Source organism: Leptonychotes weddellii, chromosome 7, assembly GCF_054177405.1.
Source record: "Leptonychotes weddellii isolate Sample4059 chromosome 7, ASM5417740v2, whole genome shotgun sequence".
Taxonomy (NCBI): domain Eukaryota; kingdom Metazoa; phylum Chordata; class Mammalia; order Carnivora; family Phocidae; genus Leptonychotes; species Leptonychotes weddellii.
Genome location: NC_138375.1, coordinates 33,015,334 through 33,041,939, shown reverse-complemented (window position 1 = coordinate 33,041,939; position 26,606 = coordinate 33,015,334). Strand labels below are relative to the sequence as shown.

At 35.8% G+C, this 26,606-nt stretch overlaps 1 protein-coding gene across 2 annotated transcripts in view; it reads left to right on the top strand.

The window, feature by feature from the left end:
- The first annotated feature begins 275 nt into the window (after window positions 1–275).
- The window catches only part of HCN1 (hyperpolarization activated cyclic nucleotide gated potassium channel 1), a 390,570-nt gene continuing 364,239 nt past the window's right edge, over window positions 276–26,606 (top strand). The window contains exon 1 of one of the 2 annotated variants that reach the window (XM_081826108.1): window positions 276–704. In XM_081826108.1, the coding sequence (XP_081682234.1) occupies window positions 298–704 (407 nt within the window). In that variant the 5' untranslated portion in view covers window positions 276–297. The remainder of the gene's footprint in view (window positions 705–26,606) is intronic. The other variant, XM_081826107.1, reaches the window with a different exon arrangement.

Sequence of the window (26,606 nt, the reverse complement as noted above, 5' to 3'; positions counted from 1 at the left end):
GGCGCGCGAGGGCTGAGCGAAGCCTCGCCTCGCTCGGGCAGCCTCAGCCTCAGCACCAGCCGCGGCGGAGCCTGGAGCGCAGCCACTGAGGGCAGCGGCGGCGGCGGGAGCGAGGCGCGCAGGGAGCAGCGGCGCGGGCGGGAAGCAGAAGCCGCCGCCGCCGCCGCCGCCGCCGCGACGGGCAGCCGGGCTCGCCGGCAGCCAGCTCGGGCCCCTGCCCCCTCAGCTTCGTGTCTCCCGGCGCCGGGCGGCCGGCGAGTCTGGAGCCCGCGCCGTCGCCGGCCGCGTCCCCCGGGCATGGAAGGAGGCGGCAAGCTCAACTCCTCGTCCAACAGCCGGGACGATGGCAACAGTGTCTTCCCCGCCAAGGCGCCCGCGACGGGCGCAGGGTCGGCCGCGGCCGAGAAGCGCCTGGGCACCCCGCCGGGGGGCGGCGGGGCCGGCGCGAAGGAGCACGGCAACTCGGTGTGCTTCAAGGTGGACGGCGGCGGCGGCGGCGGCGAGGAGCCGGCCGGGGGCTTCGAGGACGCCGAGGGCCCCCGGCGGCAGTACGGCTTCATGCAGAGGCAGTTCACCTCCATGCTGCAGCCCGGGGTCAACAAATTCTCGCTCCGCATGTTTGGGAGCCAGAAAGCGGTGGAGAAGGAGCAGGAAAGGGTTAAAACTGCAGGCTTCTGGATTATCCACCCTTACAGTGATTTCAGGTGAGGACTCCCTGTCGCCGCCCCACCCTCCCTTCCGGGCGCGCCCTCCAACACGCTTCCCCGCGCCTGGGAGGGGGCGCCCGGGGACTCGGAGGGAGGGGTTGCCGGGCGGGCGGGGGGTGGTGCTGCCGGCGGCTCCCACTCGGGCTGAGCTGGCTCGACTCTTCAACTAGTTTCCGCCGAGGAGCGGGTGGGATGAGGAGCTCCTGTTGCCCGGGAATCCCAGGGAGGCTCGCCTCCTTTGCCTCGTGAACTTTGGGGACACATCGGGGAAGAAGTCCACGGTGACCCCCAGATGGGAGGATGCTAAGTTGTGCCAGAAAAACTTTTAAAAACTTCGGAGATGAGAGTGTAAGGAAGCGGCCAGAAAGTCGTCTTTGGGGTGACTCCCTTCCTCGCGCTGCTCCCCCCATAAGTGGGCCCCTCAGAAGGGGAAAACGGCGCTCCTGGGCTGGAGGAGAGGATGGGGCAAGCGGAGACAGTGACTCACAGGTCCTAGCTGTTCCAGCCGCTCTCGCCCCTGGGGAATGTTAATCTGTTTTTCATCTGCTTATAGGCACTGGGCATCCTCAGTGCATTTCTTCAGAATAGTGGCTGGCAGGCTGAGGAAGGGCAGTTTGCGCTTGGATCGTCCCTGACTTGAGGTATCAGTGGAACAGGCGCTGCCAGGTCGGGCAGCAGTGTGGCAGGAAGCTTCGAGTTCCCAAAACAGAGGCAGGGGGCGTTTCCAGAGCCCCCTTCCTGAAACCGAGAGACACCCTTTCTTGACCTTGACTACAAGTCTGTTTCAGAAATCTCTTTCCCCGTTTCCCAGCTCGGGAACAAGGGCAGAGAGCTGTCAGCTGTCAGGGAAACTGCTTCCGAGAATTAAAATTAAGACGTTTCCCCATCTTATTTGTCGCCCAAGTATTCTTTCGGTTATAAGCCTGTTTAGAGATTATCAAATGAAGGTCGTGAAGTAGATCCTCTTAGCGTGCGCACACCCTGCAACTCCAGAATAAGGTTGGGCTTTCCATTTAAAATTATAAAACTCAGGGTGGCATTTATTACTTATTATTTAACTGAACTCTTTCGAAAAGGAATCAGTGGAAGTAGTATGTATGCAACTATGCAGTTTTAATAGGCGTCTGTTAAACAGCAAACAAATACAGAAATAGAAAGCAGCATTACTTTGAGTTATGTTTAAGGGAGATTGCCATCAACTCCATGCCTTAATAGGAGCTGTCCACAGTTCTGAATGATATTAGCTGTGGAAAACCCAAACTCCTGCCACACAAAGCCTTGGAGTGACTGTCTTCACCTTCTTTGAAATTTATATATTATCTCAGAAATCAGTAGCCTCTGTTATTTGTGAATAGAGTGAATGGAATTTAGGAAGTGTATCATTTTAAGGTTCTTATTTGCAAAAACATGTAACAAAGTCCAAAGGAGGACTTACAAAATCCAATGACATCTATAGTCTATGGCAAATTAAGAGTTGGACTGAAAGAATGTTTACATTAAGAGGATCTACTAAATAATCAACCACGTTTTCTTCATCAGGAAGATACTTACAGAAGCAAATTTATAAATGACCTTGTTTTCAGGTGTATTAGATTGTCATGTTCTTTAGAATTTTAAAGGTTAAAGTCAAATGTAGAATATTATCTCTTCCTCAATCCTCAGTGGAAATATGTTGCAACCTAATACCTTTTCATCATGAAGAAAGTTTACATGGAAACAGCCTTTAGTCTTAATAACAAAAGTAAGCATGGTGTTTCCAGAAATATATGTGGTTCACTATTCACATGTAAATAAAATGCTACACTTTAATTTTACCTCAGTTAAGTGATCACTCTTGATTACATGACACTTTTATTTCTTGAATAATGTGAAAAGAGATTACACTTTTCAAAATGGTGGCACATATTAAATAATTAAACTTTCACCACCTACTAGATAAAAACATAGAGCCACCTTTCAGGAATTGGAATGATGCGCCAGCATCTTTTGAATGAATGAAATTCATAAAGTTAAAGATTCTCCACATTTTCTCAAGTGAGTCATATAAGACAAAAATATCTTTTAAAAACAACAAAAAATGTTACAAAATAAGAAATAAATTGAAATCAGATGATGGTTTATTTTTATCATACATTTCAAAGAAATGAGAAATGATTAAAAAGTGAGGTAATACTCTAAACAAACTCCAGTGTGGATTAGTTTGCAATATTTGATTTTCTCTTGCATAACTGGAGAAAGGAAATGACAGACATAAATTGAACAATTACTAGGTTTCAGTTTTTAACTGGAAGGTATCTGAAAAAAGACAGATTTTAAAACTCGTAATTACAATATATACCAGTTTTCTAAAACAAAAAACTAAGGAAGTAATCATGTACATACTTATTTGCATATGTTAAGGCATTTAAATCTTATTATTATTTCATTAATATTTTTATATGCTCTCAATACCAGTAGATTTCTCAAAACCTGTAACATGTCAGGATAATGTAATGACAAAAGCAGAAATAAGAAGGACAAAATTCTAGCGGTACTTTTTTCCTAAAGGAAAAGCAATATGGGAATAATCTCTAACATAATAGAAATGTTATGATTATGATCTGTTCACCTCAGGCTTCTTCCTGAAGAAGATACTTTAAGGGCAGAGTTTTGCCCTGATTCCTACAATACCAAATTTATGTTCAGTAATACTTTGGCCACCAAGAAAGTGACACTCAAGAATAAATTTCCATGGAGGGATGGGGAGATACTGGAAATAAAGATTTTTTTTTTTAACTTAATACTTTCATAAGCTTTTGCATGGCCAAGGAAGTTTACTCATTCTGCTCTTTGGTCAGCCCTGTACTGCTGCGTGCAGTGTGAGCCTGCTACTCCAGGGCATGTCAGGACTTTAACACTGTGCTGATGATCTAGTATCCCTTTTCAGCGTGACTTCCGAGGCAAGTCCCTTTCCACTTCCCTCTGGTGGCTGGGCTGTGCTCCCACTGAGACTCCCGCAGAGCTAGCTAGGTGCTTCTCTCACCCACTGGCCCAAGAGAGCTATTGCTGTGTCTGGCAGGTAGTTTTCTCCTACCTCCGGTGGAAGCAGGGCAGAGGCTCTGTATTTCCCTTCTTTCTCAGGAGAGGATGATGTTAGAAACCTTCAGGGACTAAAGAAGAGTCAAATATCAAATACTCCCAATACTGTTAGAAATAACTGGGTGGCAGAAAGGGAAATATGATGATGGAAGCAGAGATCACAGTGATGTCCCAGGAGCCAAGGAAGCCATTCAGTGTCTGAGAGCTGGAAAAGGCAAGGACTGGATTCTCCCCTAGAGCATCCCAAAGGAACATAGACTTTGATTTTAATCTCATAAGACTTGGTTTTGTTTTGTTTTTTGGAAATAGGTGGGAGCTAGAGAGTTTAGTAAAGAAAATCTTACGTTTTTGTTTATATCATGGTATATAATCCCCCAAACTAGGGAAAATATAGTTACTTAAAAAGTAAAATTACACTGATCTTTGTGTAGTGAGGACGTGGTCTCAGTCTTACTGAGTTTCATGTGCACAACATACACAAAAACAAGTATCTAATCAGGCGGTTAAATGTGATTTTTTTTTTTTTTTGCGATCGCTAACAGTGGTTATATATTTATTAGTTAAAATTTTACTTTTAATTTATTTAATAAAAAACAGACACTGGCGTAGCATTGCGCTTTCAGAGCCAATCCATGGTTATGATACAATCATTCAGATGGATTGGAAGAGTAGAGTACTTTTGCAGGTGGTTTTTATCATTTGAGTAATTTACCTTGAAAGAATTTATCACCAGACTATTTGCCATTTCAGAGGATTCTGACATTATTTTCCTGGATCACACTTATATAAGGGCTCTTTTATAGATAATGCTCCCGTTTCATATATATTGTCAGCCACATCTTGCCTCTGGTAAGGGAGGAGATTTTATATCTTGACTTGTTATTTCTTCTGCTTCTCGTCAATCAGTGCGAGTAACTGTAGGAAAAGCTTATTATGTCGTAAGCACACAAGGACTCTAGAGACGGGAGTCACTTCCTGAAGATGTTGCCATTTCTGGCCTTGCATCCCTGCCTGTGTTGCAGCCACCAGAGTGGTGATGTCAGAGGTCACATATGTGTTCATTAGTGAAGGGAGGCTTCACCCATATTACACAGTAAGTCAGAGAAACCTTTGTTTCTGGGAGCTTCTCACGAAAAAAAAACAATTCAACCTTCTGGGCTTTAAGGACTAATTAGCCTACTGTTATGTTATCTTTGTGCTGAGTTCAGTCTGTACTCTCCCAGCAATGCTCCTGTTATTTGCTTTCCATATCATCGCAGCCAAAATTAACCTTAAGAATTTATTTATTTTCTCTGTTAGGCGAACCTTTTTATAGCTTATAAATTCAATTAAGTTTTTCTTAGGGGCTCTAGGCCCAATTAAAGTGAAATTATTTGAAAGATTTGGAAGTATGAATTTCTTCCATTACTTTTTCTTAGTATATGTGTAAGTTACAAAGCTAAATTTTATTTAATGTTTCACTATTTCATTGCATTTGATAGATATGACTGTGATATTATACTACTAAAATGTTACAAGAGGTCTTGCATTCTTTTCTGAGCAACTTTCCCTTTAAACCTACTTTTGGGGACTTGGTATAAATTGAGAGACTTTGGGCAGATGCGTTTTCACCAATTCACATTTAATTATGTGGACTTACAGCTATGAACTTGAATGTTGATGAGTAATGCAAGAATTTTAAATGCATTGAAACAATATATTACTTATTATCAAGAGCTCATTTAACAAAATCAAAGTAAGCTGTATCTACTTGGTCAAAAACCACAAACCAAAACAACATCAACACCAAAAAGCAACTTAAGCAGTATTTGTAATTCTGCATTATTCCACTTAATGAACTTATATCCCAAAGTGAGTAAGAGGCAAGGAGAGTATATCTGATGTGATGCTCATGTGAACATTTTGCCATTCTAAGTGTAATTCTTTTATTTAGAAGATAATTTTCTTCATTACTTAGAGACAAAAATTGGGCTAAGCATGAGGACTTTCAAATATAGTTTCTTGTAATTACAATACAAATTATGGTAGACCATAGCCCTACATGAAGAGTACTGAATGTTTTCTGGGTCTGTGACAAATTTTCATTTTATCAGTTTCTGTAAAGAAGTAACAAACTATGAATTAAGCCGACACTATATATTTTAGCAGTAGAGGTGGTGGTAATGAAGAAAAAAAATCTTCATACACTAGGAAAAAAGACTATTTTCACTTACACTAAGTACTTTTCTTCTACAAATCATTTTCTTTGTGAAGGCATCTTGATATACAACTTACCATTATTTTTCCAGGAAAAAAATCAAGGGAATATGGTAATGCTTCCTGGTGCATCCTGGAATTATCTATGTTTTTGCAAAATAAACCATCCTGGTTCTATTAATTCTCTGTATTGTGTTGTGTGTGTGTTGTGCATGTGGATAGAAACTATTCAAGGGGCATCTGTATACAATTATATGCCCATAAGCATATATATTGACATTGATTTTTAAAAAAAGATATTATTTGTTTATTTGAGAGAGGGAGAGAGAGCGGGGAGAGAGAGAGAGAGAGAGCATGAGAAGGGGGAGAGGTAGAGGGAGAGGGAGACTCTCTGCTGAGCGGGGAGCCTGACAGGGGACTCATTCCCAGGACTCCGAGATCATGACCAGAGCTGAAGGCAGACGCTTAACTGACTGAGCCATTCAGGCGACATTGATTTATTTTTGAGTTGAACGTTTGTCTGACACATTCCACCCAAGTGTGAATGACAAAAATTGATGTGATGACCCTTTTCAAGTTTATTAGTTAATTTCCCCATAATATACTTGAACCATTTCACCTAATAACTGACCACTCAGTTAAAGTAAAATAGCAGAATTATATGTGTCCTGGATTTACAATTGAACCATCTTATTTACATAGACCTGTTTTTATTTTCAAGAAATTAGCTCTAACGCTGAATTAGTAAGGCTGATTACACACATACAGAATTAGCAACTATTTACAAATTTTGTACATTCATTTTAAGTAGGGCTGTAATGAACATCTTTGTGTGTTACTCTTCATTATATTTTGGGCAGAGTTCAGGGAACGGAATTACTGACTGTGAACATTTTACAGATTCTGTCCATATCGACTTTACCAATTTAATACTGCCACCAGTCGAGACCCTTTTTAAAATTATGAGTGATGTATGTTTACCAGTGTGGTTGATATTTCTGTTTAGATGTACATAAGCAGTTTTAGGACAGAAAGTGGAAACTATATTCTATTCATCATCGAGTGGGAAGAGTGATCTTAAAAAGCAAATATTATTTAATGTCTAATAATATCATGCTGCTTAAAACCCTTCAGAGGCTTCCCATTACTTTTAGAGTACATTTGAGCTATAAGATCTTGCACAATTTCAATTTATCTATGTAACCTCATCACCCACAATTTACTCCCTCACTGTTTTCTAGCCCTTGGGTAAATTTTCAGCTCCTGCAGTAAGCTGAGTTCTCTCCTGTTCCAGAGATTTTGATGTGACATTTAACCTCACTGCCTAAGATTCTCTTTTCATTTTTTGTCATTCTGCATCACAGTTAGTTTCTCCTTGTCATTTGGCTTTCAGTTTAATCATTGTGATCACCCTCAACCTTTACCCCTACTTAATTTTCTGAATCTCTCATTTCACTAGAATTTATAATTATATGTATGTCCCTTCACTAGAATTTAAGTTCCATGACGTCTTCAACATTATTCAATTTTATATTCCTAATGCCATAAAAGTGCATGTAAGAGATTTTTTTCTTAAATTTTTTCAGATGCGTTATTTTTTAAAAGCTTTTCTGAGATATAATTAAGATACAATACAATTCTCATTTAAACTGTATGATTGAGGGGTGCCTGGGTGGCTCAGTCATTAAGCGTCTGCCTTCGGCTCAGGTCGTGATACCAGGGTCCTGGGATCGAGCCCTACGTTGGGCTTCCTTCTCCGCAGGAAGCCTGTTTCTCCCTCTCCCACTCCCCCTTCTTGTGTTCCCTCTCTCACTGTGTCTCTCTCTGTCAAATAAATAAACAAAATCTTTAAAAAAAATAAAGTGTATGATTGAATTTTTTTTTTTTTTAGTATGTTCAGATTGTACAACCATTATCCAAATCAATTTTAGAAAATTTTATCCAGGTAGGAACCCATACCCATTAGCACTCATTTCTATTTCCCCTTCCCTTTTCTCCCATAGCTCTAAGCAACCACCAATCTACTTCCTGCCTCTAGAGATTTTTTTTTTTTTCTGGACATTTCGTTTCAGTGGAATGGCATGTAGTCTTTTGTTATTGGCTTATTTTCAAGTTTCATCCATGTTTTGTAGCATGTTTCAGTACTTTATTTCTTTTTTTTTTTTTTGCTGATATGAACATTCTTGTACAATTTCTTGTGCAGAGAAAAATTTTCATTTCTCTTAGAATTGAAACTCCTGAGTCAACATAACAGACTTTTAACAAATATTATTGAATAAATGGGTGAAGAATTAGTCAGCAACCAGGGTGTGCACACATTTAATCTTAGAGTTAGTAAATCCAGATAAAGCAAGCTCTTTCTTTCCCTATAGCAATACCTAGCATCCACTCCCCACACTGCCACATGCAAGGACGCGTCACAACTATTACATCTCTCTGCCCAGGATAGATGACTAAATGAAACTGCAGGGAGGTTAAGCAGCATGAACATGGTGACATAGATCGTAAGAACTGGGCCAGGAATTCAGCTCTTCTGAATCTTAATTCTGTCACTCCAACTCTTTTACCTAAAAGGAAACAAGGCTACTAGTATAAATAATTCTAACCTGCAGGCGAACATTATGGATTAAACCTAATTATTTATTCTTCCTACCTCTTGAAATCATTCCAAAATAATTTGAGAAGACACACAGATACAGAGATAAATAGAAAAAAGAGGAGAAAGCAGAGGAACAAGAGATCTCAAAAACATTTTGGAAAATAGAAGGCTAGTGGAGAAATTATATTTTACTTCCACAGTCCTTCACCATTGAACCCCAGAAGTGTTTAGGACATGAGGTACTAATTAAGAAAGAGTTTCGAGGAAAGCCAGGCTGAAACCAGGAGGATTAAATAAGGGTCTTCATTGTGGATACAGAACTCTCAGGCTTAACATTAGAATGCTTGGAGCCAGGTCAATTCTCCCCAAGCAGGAAACTGGAGAAAAATACATCCAATGGGAGATATTTCAAAGCCTACAAATTCTTATTCATTATCTAATGACTTTGCAAAAAGCCTTGCATATGTACATAGAGACTGTAATTACATTTTGTTATTCTATCATCTAATGTGATCTGTAAGCAAAAGATTATGAGTCTTTTGAGAAAAGTCTCCATCATAAGAGAGAAAGACTAAATCAAACAGCAAAAGAAAGTCCAGAGAACAGAGAAGCATTTGCGGTTAAGGGAAATTACAACATTATTAAAAAATTGTCTGTAAATTATATCTTCAGGAGGATATTTTATGTATGCAATAAGAGCAATATGCTATGAAAAGAGTACCCAGGAAGTAAAAAAAAAAAAACAAAACAAAAGAAAAACACACACATGTAGTAAGTTGGCACATAAAGTCTAAGAAACCTCTCAGAATTAGGACAAAAAAAAAAAGAATGGAAACTATCACAAAGTAAAGGATAATTCATAAGGTCAAAATCTATAAAAAGAGTTTCAGAATGAGAACAAAGTGTGAAAATGGACATATGGAATTAACAGAGACATTTTAAACAAAATTTTCCAGATAGCAGGAAGTGAAATGTCTTTTCTGAGAAACTCACAGAGTGCTTACCATCATGAAAGGAAAAGACCCCACCAGGGGTCATCACACACAAGCTTCAGAACAGGATTGAGTCAGAAAAAAACACTAAAACTTTTCAAAGAGAAATTTACATATCAAGAAGTGGGAAAAATACTGTAAGCTAAACGATAATGTAATGGTCTACAAAATTCTGGGCTTTGGTTTCCTCAATTATAAAATGAGGAAAATAATATATGTATCTTTTCAGGTTGTTGGAGTGATACATATTTTATGTTCATATTATAAATATTTTTATAGTGTCTAGATACGTAGTGTTTAGAAATTATGCTCTGCACTTAATGCTGTGTGTTAACTATTATTATGAAATTAAAATTGAAACAGAATTAAGGAGTGTGAACTATTTGAGAAAAGAAAATACTCTCTTTGTACATACTTAACAACCTTTAGAATTCTTTAAAGCACCACATGTGTCTCTGAAGGCAGGGCCATTAACTGTTAGGCTGTTCTGTTTCTTTATCTTAGAAGTCTGGGCAGCAGAACCCCTGATGTACAATGGCACTTTCTGTGTGTGCTATGTGAAATAGCTTCACTTGTAAGTCAATTAGCATTAGAAAACTTCTAATGCATCCTCTAGCTGCAAAATTTTCCGGGTATACCATTATTACCTTCTAAGTTGGTATAGAATGCTATAGTAGTGAGCATTTAGAATAGCTTTTAGGGAAAATTCTAATGACATTGAGTTGCATGTACTCCTTCCTGTTAATCTTTGTTTTCATCAGAGAGTGGCATAGTTAAACCATTTGGGATCTTATTTCAAATCAGTTAAATGTTATGTATGAGCCAAATAAGATGATTCATAACTTGCTAAATTCTTTCATTTTTTTTATTGTCAAGTTTAATAGCCTGTGAAAAATGGTTATTTGGAAATACAATTTAAGAAAGATCACAAATTTAAAAGAATGATTTTTTAATCTTTTTTAATATCATTTTTTAGCAGATGTCACTTATTACCCTTGCAGAATGTGTTAGCCTTGTTTTTTTTAAAGAGAATATACCTTATTAAAAATTATACAATCTTTGTTGTTTGAGAGATGTGAGCAGAGGCTGAAAAAATGAATACTGAATGTTATGTTAATGGTACTGATAGGGAAAATAGTATTCCTTATTTTTTCTATAGAAGAGTTATTCATTATTTAAATAATTATTTTTAAAAAGGTTCTTTGTTCTGAGCAATAAATTTGGTATTTGTTTTGAATAATCATGTAATGAATTAGGTTGAAGATTAGTGACAGATATATTGTTTGGGATTCAGATATTTTTTTTGATATACAAAACAGCAGAGATCTATGCTGACACCACCTAGTTATGGTTGTACATGTATTGAATAATATAAATAACCCAAGAATTCTATTAGCTGTAATTATTGATTATCCTAATCATTCATGCCTATCCATTTACTGACTCTTAGGCTGTCAGGCTCATAGGATTCTTTAAGAATCAAATGAAAGCTGCGGATCCTCTGTCCTAGAAAAGCGCATATATTCACAAAATTTTGTCTGTGGTTTCAAGAGGTTTGTGGTTCCCTGCAAGCACATTTATTTTTGGATTCCAGGTTAAGACTTCCTGAACTACCTAATATTTTTACACAGAAATACGATGCTAAAAACAATGGGTAGAAAATACCTGGAGACAGAGTTTCGTTTGGACAAGCCATTTAAGAATTAGGACTGTAGCTAGAAAGACTTGTCTTGAGAGGGAGAGAGAGGATTCCCTGTCAACCAAGAAGTTTAGTTCTGAGGCTAGATACTTGATCAGGGATTGAATAGAGATTTGTTCTTGATGGGTCAGTCAGTGCAATAAGGCACAAAGTTATAGCTAGAAACATATTTGGGGTGAGAAGACACTAAATTATTTTTTGCAGATGATGTTTACCTGCTTTAAAAAGCCGATTGAACCAGCTGATAAATGATCAAATTAACTGCAAAGTTCAGTAGGATGGCTGATTATAAGATAAATATGTTAAAATATTTCAGTAACTTTCCTACATTTTAACAACCATGATTGAGGATATATAATAGAAAAGGAATCACTGACTACAAAAGCCAAAAATATAAACTCTATACCCACATTTGAAATTTGAAAAAACTTGAAAAAAAATTCAAATCAATATATAAAAGATAAGTTATACAACAAGTAGTATTTTTTTTTTAAAGATTTTGTTTATTTATCTGACAGAGAGATAGAGAGCACAGCAGGGGCAGTGGCAGGCAGAGGGAGAAGCAGATTCCCCACGGATCAGGGAGCCCAATGTGGGGCTCGATCCCAGGACCCTGAGATGATGACCTGAGCCGAAGGCAGCTGCTTAACCGACTGAGCCACCCCGGCACCCCATACAATAAGTAGTATTAATCAACTAAAATAGTTGAATAAAATCCATTCTCATTAGTTTGCAGTAAAATTAAATCCAAATAAGTTTAAATTTATAAAAGGTAAAAACAACTGAAATCAGAGTTCCTAGAAAGATATTCATCAATTACTTAATAATGTTGCCATGGAGCACAGCTTTCCAACATAGTGCTCTAAAGACTGTGTAAAGTGTTGCAACCTTTCTGAGGTCTATTTGTTTTTTATTATGTTATGTTAATCACCATACATTACATCATTAGTTTTTGATGTAGTGTTCCATGATTCATTGTTTGCGTATAACACCCAGTGCTCCTTCTGAAGGTCTATTTGACCCTTAAAAAAATTCTTGAAAATGTATAAGCTAGTAAATTATCTTACAGAAAAAAAATATGACATGTTCATGGATACAAGGATGAGCCCTGTAATATTTTTCATAATAGTAGCAAGATATAAACAAATATAACCTGAGTAAAATGTCAACCTTGTCCAAAACCCTGCTTATCAGTTATTCCCTGTATCTCTGCCCTGCCTTTTCTTCATAGAACTTATCAGAATTTATTATATTATATGAAATGTTTTGTTTAGCTAATTTGATTTTGATCTTTCCTCATCTATAATTAAGCCTCACTTAGGGGCTTGACTATAACCCCTGTATAAAGCGCTGTATTCCCAAGCCTAGCTCCATGCTTGGCATAAAGTAGGCACTCGATAAATATGAGTGAATGAAGAAATATTAGCAATATTATGCTCAGTCTTGGTTTTCATACACAGTTTTCAACAACCAGATGGTCTTTCCCCCTATGTTTCCTACAAAAAATGGAATATTTTAATTTAGTGCAGATAGCCTAACCTAACACACAGAAACATGTATTGAGAAATGAAATTTGAAGCTATTTAAAATAATATGCATACATACTTGTATTAATTCAGTTTACTGTAATGCTTGTTTTTATGTAGTTTTTAAAAAAAATTGGGAATATATGTTGTGGATATCTTGGGATGACTCCTGTTTCACAGCCCCGTAAATGCTGTTTAAATGTCATTGCCTTTGAAATCAATGCTGTCTTCATCAAAATAGAGCTGAAAATATCTCTCTTTGGGCAGTGACATTAAGAAAGAATAACTTACATTACTTTTTGGTATGCATCATGTTTTTTTTTTCTTTTGCCAAATTGTGTTGCCTTGGTATAACGGTGCACATTTCAAGCCCTGTTGTGTGGGGATTGGAAATTAACACTGTCTCTATAGGTATAATTAATAAAATATTGAGTCAATGTTTTGAAAGAAGATTATTTTAAACTTTGACTCTGTGGTAAGTAGGTTTTTTTTTATTGTGTTCACCAAACTTAAAAAAAAATCCAACCAAAATTTTTCTGAATAAGCACTATTAAATTGATCCTTGCGTAATGTTAATGGAAAGCATATCATAGATCTTGAAACAAGAAAATTGAAGTTGACATAATTTTTAAAAGGAAAGGGAACTCGAGTCTTAGAAGACAGTGGTAGCTTAGTTTTTGCACATAAAAAATAGAGCAGATAGATAGCAAAACCAAAACACACGGACAACATTTACAGCAAAACTATCCCCATGAACCTAAAAGATAAATAAGTTGGGACAAACCTGTACCCACTGCAAGCACTGTGTTTTCTGAACCTCCATGTAGGTTGAAGGAAGGAAATAATGAGAATCAAGGTTATCTGGTAGATCAGAGAATAGGCAGACCTCCCACATAACCAACAGTTATATGCTGGAGAAGCAGCCAAAACTGGGATGGGATTGGCACAATCCAAGAGCAAGAGGTCTGCAGTAATTTCAAGAGGAAAAATGCTTGTCCCAGGTCTGGGGCTGGAAGTACATGTTAAGGGTCTGGAACAACTTGACATACCAGATAGTAAGGAAATTATCAAAGACTACCAGGGTAATATGAAAAGGAATCAGGAGCCAACTTGAAGAATTCAAGATGAGTTTCAAAAAGGATGAGAATTTCAACAAATTCAAACTCAGCAGGTGTTTGAATTGAGTTCATAATGATCCAAAAAATGCTTAACCTCTGACACTCATGGGGACTCAATTCCTTATCTTGAAACTTGGGTAAATAAAAGAAACAAATCAAGCATTTACCCTGCTTTGCCTATATTATCTGAGCCAATGTGTAGCTAAATAATAGAGGAAGAAAAGAGTGTCTTTATAAAATTGTTAAAGTTAATACATGAAAAGGTAATGATATTATTAGAAAATTACCCTTTTACCACCACCATTCAATTAATGCATCTAGATGTTGAGCATCAATGACCATTAATAACAAGAAAGAGCAAAGCCAGATATTGCATTTTCTTGATTAAAGAACACACACCAGCTGTAGTTTTGCCAAGGGAATGGAATCTGAGTCTCATCTGGCCTCTGGGTCCAGGTGCCAAACTTCAGGAAATACGGAGGGCCATGGAGTATGCTGAACTTGTACCTTGAGCATGTAATCAGCAAAATTCAGTGTTGGAGAATTGATGGGCCTGCCACCCAGGCTCTTCAGCAGATAAATAGTAAGGAAAAGGATGGAGGGAAATTTGTAGATTAAGAGATACTCTGCAAGTGGAGGTTTGAGGCAGATCAAACTATGCAATTTAGGGATGCATAATTGTGATGAAACTATATAAAGAAATTCAAGGAAGAAACTACTGTGAAGTCAGCAGAACTGTTATTTCGGAGGGTGCTCAGGGGCTGTGATTGGGATGGTACACATGGCAGGGCTTCCTAGGGGCAGTTCTAGTAAAGTTCTAGTTCTTGTCCTGGGTGGTGGTTTCAAGGATGTTTGATTTATAAAATCACTGTTTTCTCTATCTGTTTATTTTACAATAAAAAGTAAGGAAAAAAAGGGAAAGATAATTTTCACAAAGAAAGATCAGGCTATAATGAAAAAGAAGTGTAATACTACTATTTATCTTTCTGTTTTACTCACAATCTGATTTGTATTTGGAGCAAAACCCTAATTATGCTAAGGCAAGGCAAGATAATGCAACTTTTTGGTGGGAAAATGACCCAGACATGATCTCAGAAAAGTCAGAACCTTAACTCTTTTAACTTGATTTGAGGAGATGTTCAATCTCTTTGAAACTAGTCTGTAAAATTTGAGAAAATGTTATCTGTCTGCTTAAAGATGTTGTGATAATAAGATAATATGTGAAAGGTGTTTGACACCTAGCCAATATTTAACAAATAGTAAATTCCCTTTTTGGTTTCTTTTTGTTATCCTCTTAAGTGATTAATATATAAGTACAAGTAAATAATAGTGGTTTATCTAAAAGCCATTGGATTCTACTCATGAATTTACTCATTCAGTAAATATTTATTGAGTACTGAGTATGTTTTCAGGGAACACTAGGTGCTTTCAGTGTGGGAAAGAATGAAACTACCAGTAACAGTCCTTCAGAGGCTTTTTGTCTGGTAAAGAAGACAGGCACATAAGGATTTAACTTTAATGGAGGGAAAGAATGCCAATAGGGAAGTTGTACAAAAATGAGATGCCACTGAAGAAATCATGATATATTGATTATATAATATTTAATCATCAGCTACATTTTATAATTTTTTACTATTTATTTCTGAGAGTTTTGTTGCAAACTCTCACAGATAAATACTTTTGCATGTATTTTTTTGCAAAAAAAAATAATTGCTGGGGTAAAATTATCTCAGATATTTAACCTTTAAGTCTTTATTAGTCTATTGTTACACTGTTGTGATTCTAGAAAGCATAAAGTATTTTCAGGTTAGTCTTTAGTCAGTCAAGTCAAGAATTATTTCAGAATTATGTGCTTTCTTAAAAGGTAGAAAAATCCATTGGCAGATAGCAAAGGGATTTACTTATTGACTAAAATGTGGACTGCCTCTATATCTCTTTTCTATGGAAAATAAATCTAATGTATATTCCTTCTGTATCAACACATCATGTTGGAAAGAGAGAGAATAGTTCTTAACCTACTTTCCTATCTTCAATTTTTAACTTTATCATGATTGTTAATTGCCTGGGTGTCCTTTAACCATCTATTTCCATGATTCTTTCCCAGAGGCTTGGTTTAATTTTAAAAGTGCAGTGTATTCAGCCCTAATTATGTGAGAGCTCACTGCAGGCAAACAGCAAGATAGTAATGATCAAAATATATTCTTAAATCAGTGTGGCAGATACCAAAAGCACATTGCTATAAACATTTAATGCCTAGGAAATATAATCATGTAAGGTAATATTTAGAAGCTAGTGATGTTGGAAAATAAAATTCCACTCTAGAAACATAACTTCACTAACTGTGGTTTTTAAAATATATATATTTTTGTGGTTTTATATTTTTTATTTCTCTTATCAAGTATTTAAACAAGGCGATTACCCCCACAGCCTCAAATTCTTTTGTTATCAATAACTAGACATGAGGTGGTTTTACTTTCTGAGTGTGAATGAAGTTCACAGAATATACAATCTGTGTACCTGGAAATACTGTCCACTGTTTTCTTTGAAAAGCATGGTACTATATTGACTAAATGTCTACAATAAATCAAGAATTTTAAGCATTTTTCATCACAGTTTTACATTAATTTAGTGGGGAAAGAATTATTGTTGAAATGTTTTGACTGGTCATTCATGGGACAAGCAACAGTCAGTGATTTATTCTACAGAGCCAAAATGTGGGATTATCTCCTAAATTCTAACTATGTGCCAGATACTGTTTTAAGTGTCTTTATTTATATAATAGTACTGAATCCTTTGAGCAACCCTACAACATGTATTATTTGTGTCATATTACAGTCTAGAAAACCAGATTATGGAGTGGTTAGGTGGTCAGACAGCTTCTAAGTAGAGAAGCTTGGATTTGAACCCAGGGATCTGGCTCAAAGCCCAGGATCTTAACCACTTATCCCAGAGGAATTTAGTCATATCCTGACCCAGTTGACTCAGTCTTTTTCTCTGACTTGATTAAAAAATGTAGTGTTAGAATTTATATATTCTTGTCCTGCCTATAAGAATCTTAGTTATTTAGGTGATGGTCTTGAATGGGAAATGGTAACCCATTAGCCAAGAATTGACTGCATTTTTCTGAAAGTTCACTTCCAGTTCACCTGTTGGATTGAATTCTATGTGTAAAAACCTACTTATTCCAAATGCTTATTTCTCTTTATAAAGAGCTAAATATTTAACAATAAAGAGTTAAGGGTAAATCTTGAGAATTGAAATGTTCTTACGCAGGCAGTCAACTAAGACAGAAATAAAATATAAAGGCTTTTTTTTTGGCTCTACTTAAATTTAATACTCCAGGAAACGTAAGAACTAGTGAAAACAGTTCTATTTCCTAAAATACTTCTAATTTCCTTTCATTATTATTATTATTTTTTTGGTATCCTTTCAAATGATAGTGCTTAGGTACCAGAATGAACAGGCTATTCAAATGAAAATAGCAATGAAGAGCTGCATACATAGTGAAGGCATTGAGACGTGTATGGAAATAGAAAGAAGCTGTAAAACTTAAGCTACAGATATTATCGAAGAAAGATAGAGCTATTACACCAAAAGGTCAATGTTTGCTATTAGGTTGCAGTCTACAACCATATAGATATTATATATTAGATAGCTTATAAATTGGAGTTCATTAGAATAATAATGGATTACAATTGCTTGGGAAAATTTAAGAGAATTATTATTAGACTTTGAATCTACTGAAAAAAAAGGCAACTAAGAAAGGCAAGAAACAATGTATGAAATCCCAAACAGAATGAAACAAAAACAGAGATACTGAAGAATTAAGGAAAATCCTGCTGAAACGTATCTATTTACTTTTTATTTTTTATTTTTTTGAAACGTATCTATTTAAAAATAGTTAATTTTGAATTCTTGGAAAAATGAGGTAAGTGATGTTCCAATCTTCAAAATCAAAATTTTCTAATAATAATGGATAATTCAAAAGTGTATTTCATCATTTACCCTCTCTAACTTAGGTAAATTTAAATTTGTCTCTATAAGAACCATGCTCAAAGCACTTTAAATAACACAAAATGAAACAAACCTTGGGCTCTCAGTTATTTTTGATACTTTCATAATTTACTTTTTATCTTTACAGACTTTTGAAAAGAGGAATTTATATTCAGTCTCTTTCCCTTGCTTATTGTTACTCCTAAGCTCTGCATTATCTGGCTTTCCATTTGAGCAGAACTCTGGAAAAAAACAAAAACAAAAACACAACCAACCAACCAAACAATAAATCTTGTAAATGTCATTTAATTCCTTGTTTCTTAATCTAGTAAACACTCTTCAGACTTGATTTAATTTGAACCCTTCATGGCACCTGACACTCCTTTTTGACTTCTCTGATCCTCTCTTCTCTCATTATCACTTAAATGTTATTGGTTCTCAAGGTCTAGTTTCAAGGTCTTGTCTCTCCTCACTGTACATATTCTCCTTGGAAAGTGCCCTCCATTACCATGCCTTTAACTGTTGCTGCCTATTCTAGCCCAGGCCATATTCCTTAGCATCAGACCACATATCCAACTACCCCTTTGATATAGTATGTCACCTTTGACCTGATGGCCAAATCTGCTTTCCAGTTTGTGTTTCCTCAAGGATTGAGTGATTTATGATGGCACTTCACACTAAATCTCATTATTATTTTAGGCTCCTACTTGTTCTTCCCTGGCATTCAACCTGTGGTGCATAGGTTTGCACATGGCATGTACACACACACACACACACACACACACACACACACACAAACACACCAGACTCACCATGCCTTACTTATTCTGCCTCCTAAATCTGTTACCTCTTCATCATCACTACCAAGGTTCAGGTCCATTTCCTCTCTAACTTTTCTTTTATAATTCATCCATTGGCTTCTAGTGTGATTCTACTTCTGTCTTCCAAACCCAACACCATATTGTTCCTACTATATTTTGCTTGTTTTTTAAACAGATTCAATTGTCTTCCATGTGTCTCTACTTTTGTATGTTTTTTCAACTATTTGATATGTCTAAGTACAAAACCAAAAGTAAAAGCTAAATAGACAACTTTAGTTATCTATACTTTGGAGTTAGGCAGAGAAACAGTGTTGGGTTACAGAGTTAAACTAGAGATAATAAAACAGCCAGACAGTTTGGAATGGAATTCAAGAGGCAGGGCTCTGAGAAATTCTCCCTAACTTCACAGCTATGCGATTCAATTCAATACTGATTTACTAATAACATAGTATGTCTCAGCCCCTAAGCTAGACCCAGGATAGAGCACTGAAAATGTAGACAAAATTTCCACAAATTTTTCAACACATAAATGTCCATACCTTTACTTTGCATTCTCTTGGAATTTATTTATAATTTCTATCCCATTATCTTGAGACTGCATACATTTTCTGGTTATTTTAGCCATTCTATTCTTCCCTCTGTTTTCTCAAATTTTTTTGAGAGTATATATATCTTTTACCTCTTTTAGTTTTGTTCCCCCCCCCCACTATTTAACTGAGTGGCCTAAATGATTTGCTCTATACATAGCTTACATTAAGCATGGTAAAATGTTTCTTCTGATTTCCCTGTAGAGTAATACAAATCAAAATACAGTGCAATTATAATTTTTTATTTTATTTTAAATTGCTTCTAATGTATGTGATACGATGTATCTGATTGATAAATAAAACTTATGTAGGTCTATATAGATTTGCTTCTGTGTATGTGTGTTTCTAGAGCAAGCTATACTCAGATTTCTCTTTATGTAATGATAAGATGTATATTAAAAATCTTTAAGTTTTCCTGAAGATCTCGTAGACAATATAACTTAGACTTATGATGACAAAGGAGATCATACTAGAAAAGCTAAGTGATAAGTATGTAAACATTTGAAATAAAGTGATACTTCAAGAAAGAAATCTGGAAATAAAGCTCATGTGTATAAAGTCCAGCCATGTTAAAATACTCACACATACACATATGTGCATACGCATACTTTGTAAATCATATAAAGCAGGAAAGCATACACACAACTGCAGCGGAGAGCTCCCTATTTGTCTTGATCCAATTAGTGACTAACTGGGCTGAGTGTAGGCAAAGTTGCAAAGTATGAATAATCTGTGGTCTGCTCCCCAGCCTTTTCCTACAGCATTTTTCTTTTTTCACTCCTAAACGTCTTTCCCATTAAGACAAAAGAGTATCTGGGACTAACCATTATTAATGGTATTTAGATTTAAGTATATGCATCTTTTTTTTTTTACTTATGTTTTTATAGCTAATGGTAGAAAAGAAATTTCACAATGGAAAGAAGTGAGCAAATTATTTAATGTAGGTGGGTGATGGGAGATGTCCAGAGATGACCCTTAAATCATATTAGGTTTATTTGTCTCTTCCTGAAGGTAAAGCTGATTTAATGCTTTGGGATGATCCAGGGAAAGGTCAAAAGGTACAGTCAAGTATAACAAACAGGACTGAGGATGAAGAACATAAGTATGTAGTCCATCCTTGGCATGGTTATGCAATTTTCCTCTAACAGTTCAACATCTCTATGTATACAGAGGACATTCAGATTGCAGCCTCTACCCACATTTGGGTTTGGCTGGGGGATGTGTTAGAATGAAGGGTCACCAGTGACTCAGTGGGCCAGAGGATGAGTGCTCTAGATGATCCACCATGAGATCTAGTGTATGTGGGAAAAGAACAGCCATGAAAGGTTTGAATGAATGGGTAATAGACATAATATGACTAACAAATAAAGTGAGAGAGAGGACTTGGCTGGCCTAAGATATCTTACGGGACAAAAGTTGATTTCATTCTGCATCTAAATCTGGAGCAAAGTTAGTATCAGACTTGGTATTAGAGGGGTGCTGCAAATTATTGGAAGTATGGGCAGTATGTCTCTCCCAAGATGAAATTCAGAGTAGTAGTAAAAGTAATAGTTTCAGAAAAGTTACCAAATCAAAATTTCCAGGAAATTATATTGTTACTTATTTATATTTTTCAAGTAGCAATAATTGTTTGGGAATTCTGAAGTTTTGTGACACCTACATTCAACATATAGTAGGTGCTTTTGTATCCACGCATCTCTTATTGAAAATGCATTCACTCTGTACTTTCTTATTTTAAGTCCCAGAATTATTTTTAATTGTACTCAAAAAATATATATATTTAAAATATTTTATTTGAGAGAGAGAGAGAGAGCATTTGGGGGCTGTGGTGGGGGGGCAGAGGGTGAGGGAGAAGCAGACTCTTCACTGAGCAGGGAGCCTGACTCAGGCATTGATCCCAGGACCTTGAGATCATGACCTGAGCCAAAGGCAGACACTGACTGAGCCACCCAGGTGCCCCTGTACTCAAAATATATTAACAAAATATTCAGTTTTCATGATAATTAAAAAATCTTGTCAATTTGTAACATCATTTCCTGATTTATGACTAAAAATATAGTTAAAATAATGTTAAATTGATTCTAGGAGATGGAAGAGGACACAAAAGTAAAGTTATAGCTAATAAAAATGCATTATGATTAATCCTGCTTTTAGTGACAATATATATTTTCTATTTCATTACTATAAAACTTTGTTAGAGTTTATAAGGTAAGTGTAACATAAAATTATGAACAAAAATGATAAATTATGTAGGTAGAAGATATTTAATGAAGAAATTTTTTTTTGTGAAATGCATGTTTCCCTCTTTTTATTCATTATCCTTTTGTTAAACAGTTAATAATTGCCACTTAGAGAATTCTGTGGCACTTAAAATATATAGATCTCTAAGTACTCATAAAATAGTTTTAAAATTGATTAAATTCTAATCAGAGATATTAAAAAATTTTTGAGTATTTAACCCAAAGAATTAGTTTACATAATTCATAACAAGCAGCTTGGTTTAAGACAAATTTGTGTATATGTACAAACTAAAATTAGCATTTTAGTTTTAAAATATAAAGCGTAACTATCTAATGGAAAGCTTAGTACAATGCCTAAAAGATTTTCATTTATGTCTTTGTTTTTTCATTAAGGAGAAAAAGTATTTTACCTTAACATTAAAAATCACTTAAAATGTGAAAATAAATAGTGGGAAATAATTTGGAGGAATATATATATCAGACTTGAAACTGTGAGTAATGAAATAAAACTTAGTACTAGAATGATTCTGCTGTGCCTTTCTTGTGGTAGAGAGCATGAGGTCAAGTTTGTGATGGTTGCTTAAGGGTCTATTTTAGAATGTCTTATCAATTGATTGTAGCTATAGAAAACTTTATTTGAAGACACACACATTTCTCTATCACCTCTAACCCTCCGTTTGTGATGCTGATATAAGCAAAGAATTGTGCTACTTGAAAAAGCCACTAATGACTAGGGATGCTTGGGTGGAATTTAAAAAGATAACCTAAAGACTTCCCAATGGCCAAAGATGGAACAAATTAAGCAACTAAATAAAAAGGAGTATGGAATTTTAACCCAGTAAGTATCCATGAATCCATACTGATGTAAATAAACAACTGAATCAATCAATAAATGGAGAAGAGACAAATCTCTCATGTCAAAAAATTCCAAATAATTTATGTAGATACTCAACCCTCAAGGAAGTGTACTGTAACTCCCCATTCCTTAGTTGGGCAAGCAGGCCAATAGTGACTTCTTTTAAAGAAAGTGAAAATAGGAGTAACTTTACAGTTGAGAAACCCATAACCCCAGTCTAGTCATGAGAAAAACATCAGACAAATCCCAGTTTTGAGAATATTTTACAAAATACCTGACCCATAGTCTTTAAAAATGTCAAGGTCATCAATATTAAGAATAGTCTGAGAAACTGTCACAACCAGTAGGAACTGAGACATGACAACTAAAGTGTAATCAGTATCCTGGAAAGGATACTGGAATAGAAAAAGGACATTGGGTAAAAATAGGGGCAATTAAAAAAAAAGTATAGACTTTAGTTGATAATATTCTATTAATATTAGTTCATTACTAATGATGAAGGTAAGATGTAAAAATAAGGGAAACTGGGTTGTGATGTGGGAACTCACTATCTTTGTAATTTTCTGTAAATTTAAAACTATCCTAAAATAAAGGTTTATTTAAAAGATAATCAAAACAATCTTTTAATAACCAGAGACTTAGAGAACATAGAGAAGCTTGACAAGCCTTTCCAATTAGAAAAATCTGATCTTTTACATAGTATTTGTCTTTATTTTTTATGAAACCATTTGCATTTCTGAGTTGTTTAATATGGCAACTTTCTGTTCCAAATACATAGATCAAAAGTAGTTACTTTCAGACAAAATAAATTTACTTACTCTAGTTTGTTATTTTGAATTAAGTTCTTAACCAGTTTTTTAATTATTTGATGGAACTCAGTTCTTTTGATCCAAATTGTGTTGGTAATACATTTACTTATAGTTTGCAGATGAATACTAGCAATACATTTAATGTTGAGAAATGTCTTCTGATAACACATTATGACGAGTCAGGCTTACTGAGGCTTGAGGAAGATTTTACTGTTATTTCTAGCTTTTGAAGTTCATTATCATGATGTTAAAAATAACATTATTTGAGAAACGCAACATTTTGTAGAGGAGTATAGTAAAATAATGTCTGGCACTTTCTGCACAATCATACCAATAATTAAGGCAGCCCTTGTGCATAGTAGATATGTGTCTTGGTAGGATGCTCAAATTTAGTTTGAGGCACAAGCTTGAGCAGTCCACACAGTTCTGTGATGTTTTATGACTGGTCAAGTGCATTCCAGTAGTCAAACTAATTTAAACAGATAGATACAGTATTGAATAATTTCTATTCCACAACATTCTTTCTCTATTTTTCTCCCTCCCATTTCCTCATGACATTTTTGAAATCAGGAGAAATAGCATTTTAAAATGTAGATTTTAGGGGCGCCTGGGTGGCTCAGTCGTTAAGCGTCTGCCTTCAGCTCAGGTCATGATCCCAGGGTCCTGGGATCGAGCCCTGCATTGGGCTCCCTGCTCAGCGGGAAGCCTGCTTCTCCCTCTCCCACTCCCCCTGCTTGTGTTCCCTCTCTCACTGTGTCTCTCTCTGTCAAATAAATAAATAAAACCTTTAAAAAAAATAAAATGTAGATTTTAACTAAAGAATTTTTAACACTTACTTGACATAAACATCTTTCTTATATGGATTGTAAGTTATAAACCAGCTTTAAAAAATGTATTATCTTCTATGTTAGATTTAATGGCTTTGCAAGAAGATACTCCTTGCATGTAACAATAGCAAGTTCTCTGCCATGTCAGACTCATTTGTATTAGTAGTAATTCAGAACAGAAACTATGCCAGTTTCATAAAGAAACAGTCTTAATGTTTATTTATAGTGAAACACTTTGCTCAAAGTTTTACTATTAGAAGTGAGTATACTGAATTGAATAAACTTCTGTCTTTGTCAGTCCTGAACATCTGGCTCTCCAAACTTTTGTATGTATCTATTTCACAAGGGTAATTATTTTACATATACTGGCAGCAACACACAGTAAGAGACTTTGTGTAAAAGTTCTTTGATTTAAAAGAGAATATTACACTTACCAAAACTTATTCAACTTACAAGTATTGAGTTATAAGTATATATAACCATGTATTGGGCACTAAAATACATTCAAAGAGAAACTAGACATGAATCTTGATCTCTGGGGCCTTACAGTGTATTGGTGGTAGGAGGGTTTAGGGATGAAGCATTTATATAAGTTACTTTAATAAGATATATATATATATATATATATATATATATATATATATATATATATATATATGTGGATGCCTGGGTGGCTCAGTTGATTAAGCATCTGCCTTCAGCTCAGGTCATGATCCCGGGGTCCTGGGATCAAGCCCCATATTGGGGCCCCCTGCTTAACAGGGAGTCTGCTTGTCCCTCTCCCTCTATCCCTCCCTCCTCCCCTCCCCTGCCCTGCTTGTGTTCTCTCTCACTCTCTCAAATAAATAAATAAAATCTTAAAAAATATATATATATATAGTCAGGTAATCTAATGCATGTTGAAAATGCTTTTCTGGCAATGGACATTAGGGTTACTAGAACAGAGTGATTACTTCAAGCTGGAAGTTATAGAGAGCTAATGAAGGGAGGTGGTATTTGAGCTAGACTTTGACGAGAGGTGGGATTTGGGTGGTGGAGATAGAGACCGACATTTTAGGCACATAGGTACAGCATGGGTGATAACAGAAAGGAAAGGGTAGTGGGAGATATTAAAGTAGGCATATGGAAAATCAATGTTTTTTCAAAAATGAGAGATGGGCTTGGATTTTCTGATTGAGAATGCATTTAATAGATGTTTAAGTACAAGTATGGCCACTTTCTAAGGAATTCAAACACTTGCTGTTATATTAAAAATAATTTGATTGTATGACTTAAAATGTGATTTAGGTCATTAGGTTCCTTGTGTCATCCATTGTGTCAGTTACTATTGTAAACTAAGTGAAATTTAGGAATATTTATTTGAATCCATTTTGTCATGTGCTGTTATTTAGCATTTTTCTTCAATAAAACTGATTTTGGAGGAAATCTCCTTATTGTGCATAAATACATTGTAATTTATTGCATTGTAGGATTATGTGAGTATATGTGTTGCTCATATATTTTGAAAAACATGCATTAAAAGGAGGATTTAATCATTTTCTAAAAAAAAAAAAAAGATTTTTCTCCCCCCAGCAGATAAAACCTGAGGTAATAGAGCTTATGTTTGATGTAGATCAAACATTAGAGACATTTATGTTTGCAAGTTTTAACAGTAACTGGAGGCTTCCTTGGGTTTGAATGGCGTAGGAGCCTGACAGTTTACAAATTTATTCCATTAAGTGCATGGTCTGGAATTATGTAATATCCTAATGGAAGATGACTTCCTCCTAGCAGCCTCCATCTTGATGACTAATGCCTATATCCCTCAAGGAAAATGCACTGTTATATGTATAAGCTCCTTAGAAAACAATATTTTAAAGAAGCTGAGGGCCTGAACTAGGAATTAAAATTCTCTTCTAGTTTCCATGGTTTAACTAAAAAATATGGGAATGTGTTGGATTTAGAATGTGGCAATTAACTTTTTTTCAGGAAAAAAAAAGCTCCAATAAAGCATAATTTGAAGATTCAAGGCTTCCCCCCCCTTTTATGTTCCTAAATTTGCCTTTCCTTCTTTTTCTTCAGTCTGTGTGAACTGAATATATCACATCTATGATTCAAAGAAAATTTCTCCACTTTGGTCTATGTTCCATTTTCCCCGATCATCTATATTTCCCACATTTTTATTCTTCATACCTATTTTTATTAAGAGTTTCCATACTACCAGCTTCCAAATATGGTTAGATTTCTCCTAGTCTCAAAAAGTAGAAAACAAATACGTAAATATATATACCTTCACTTACCCAATCACAGAGGGAGATGAGGAACACTGCAAAGCTATCTAAATGAGTAAAATATAAACAATTAGTCATTCGTTCTTCATAGTACTACACTACCATTGCTTTTGTAATGGTAACCTATTTTTGCACATGATCAATCCAAAATTTTATTCTCCATCTTTATTTTTCTCAAATTTTGAGCATCATTTCTCATACATGTTTCCTAGTTTTACCTGTGTTTTTTTTTTTTCCACCTGTGCTGCTTTGTGAACTTTCTGCTCTCATCATTAACCTCTATTCCTC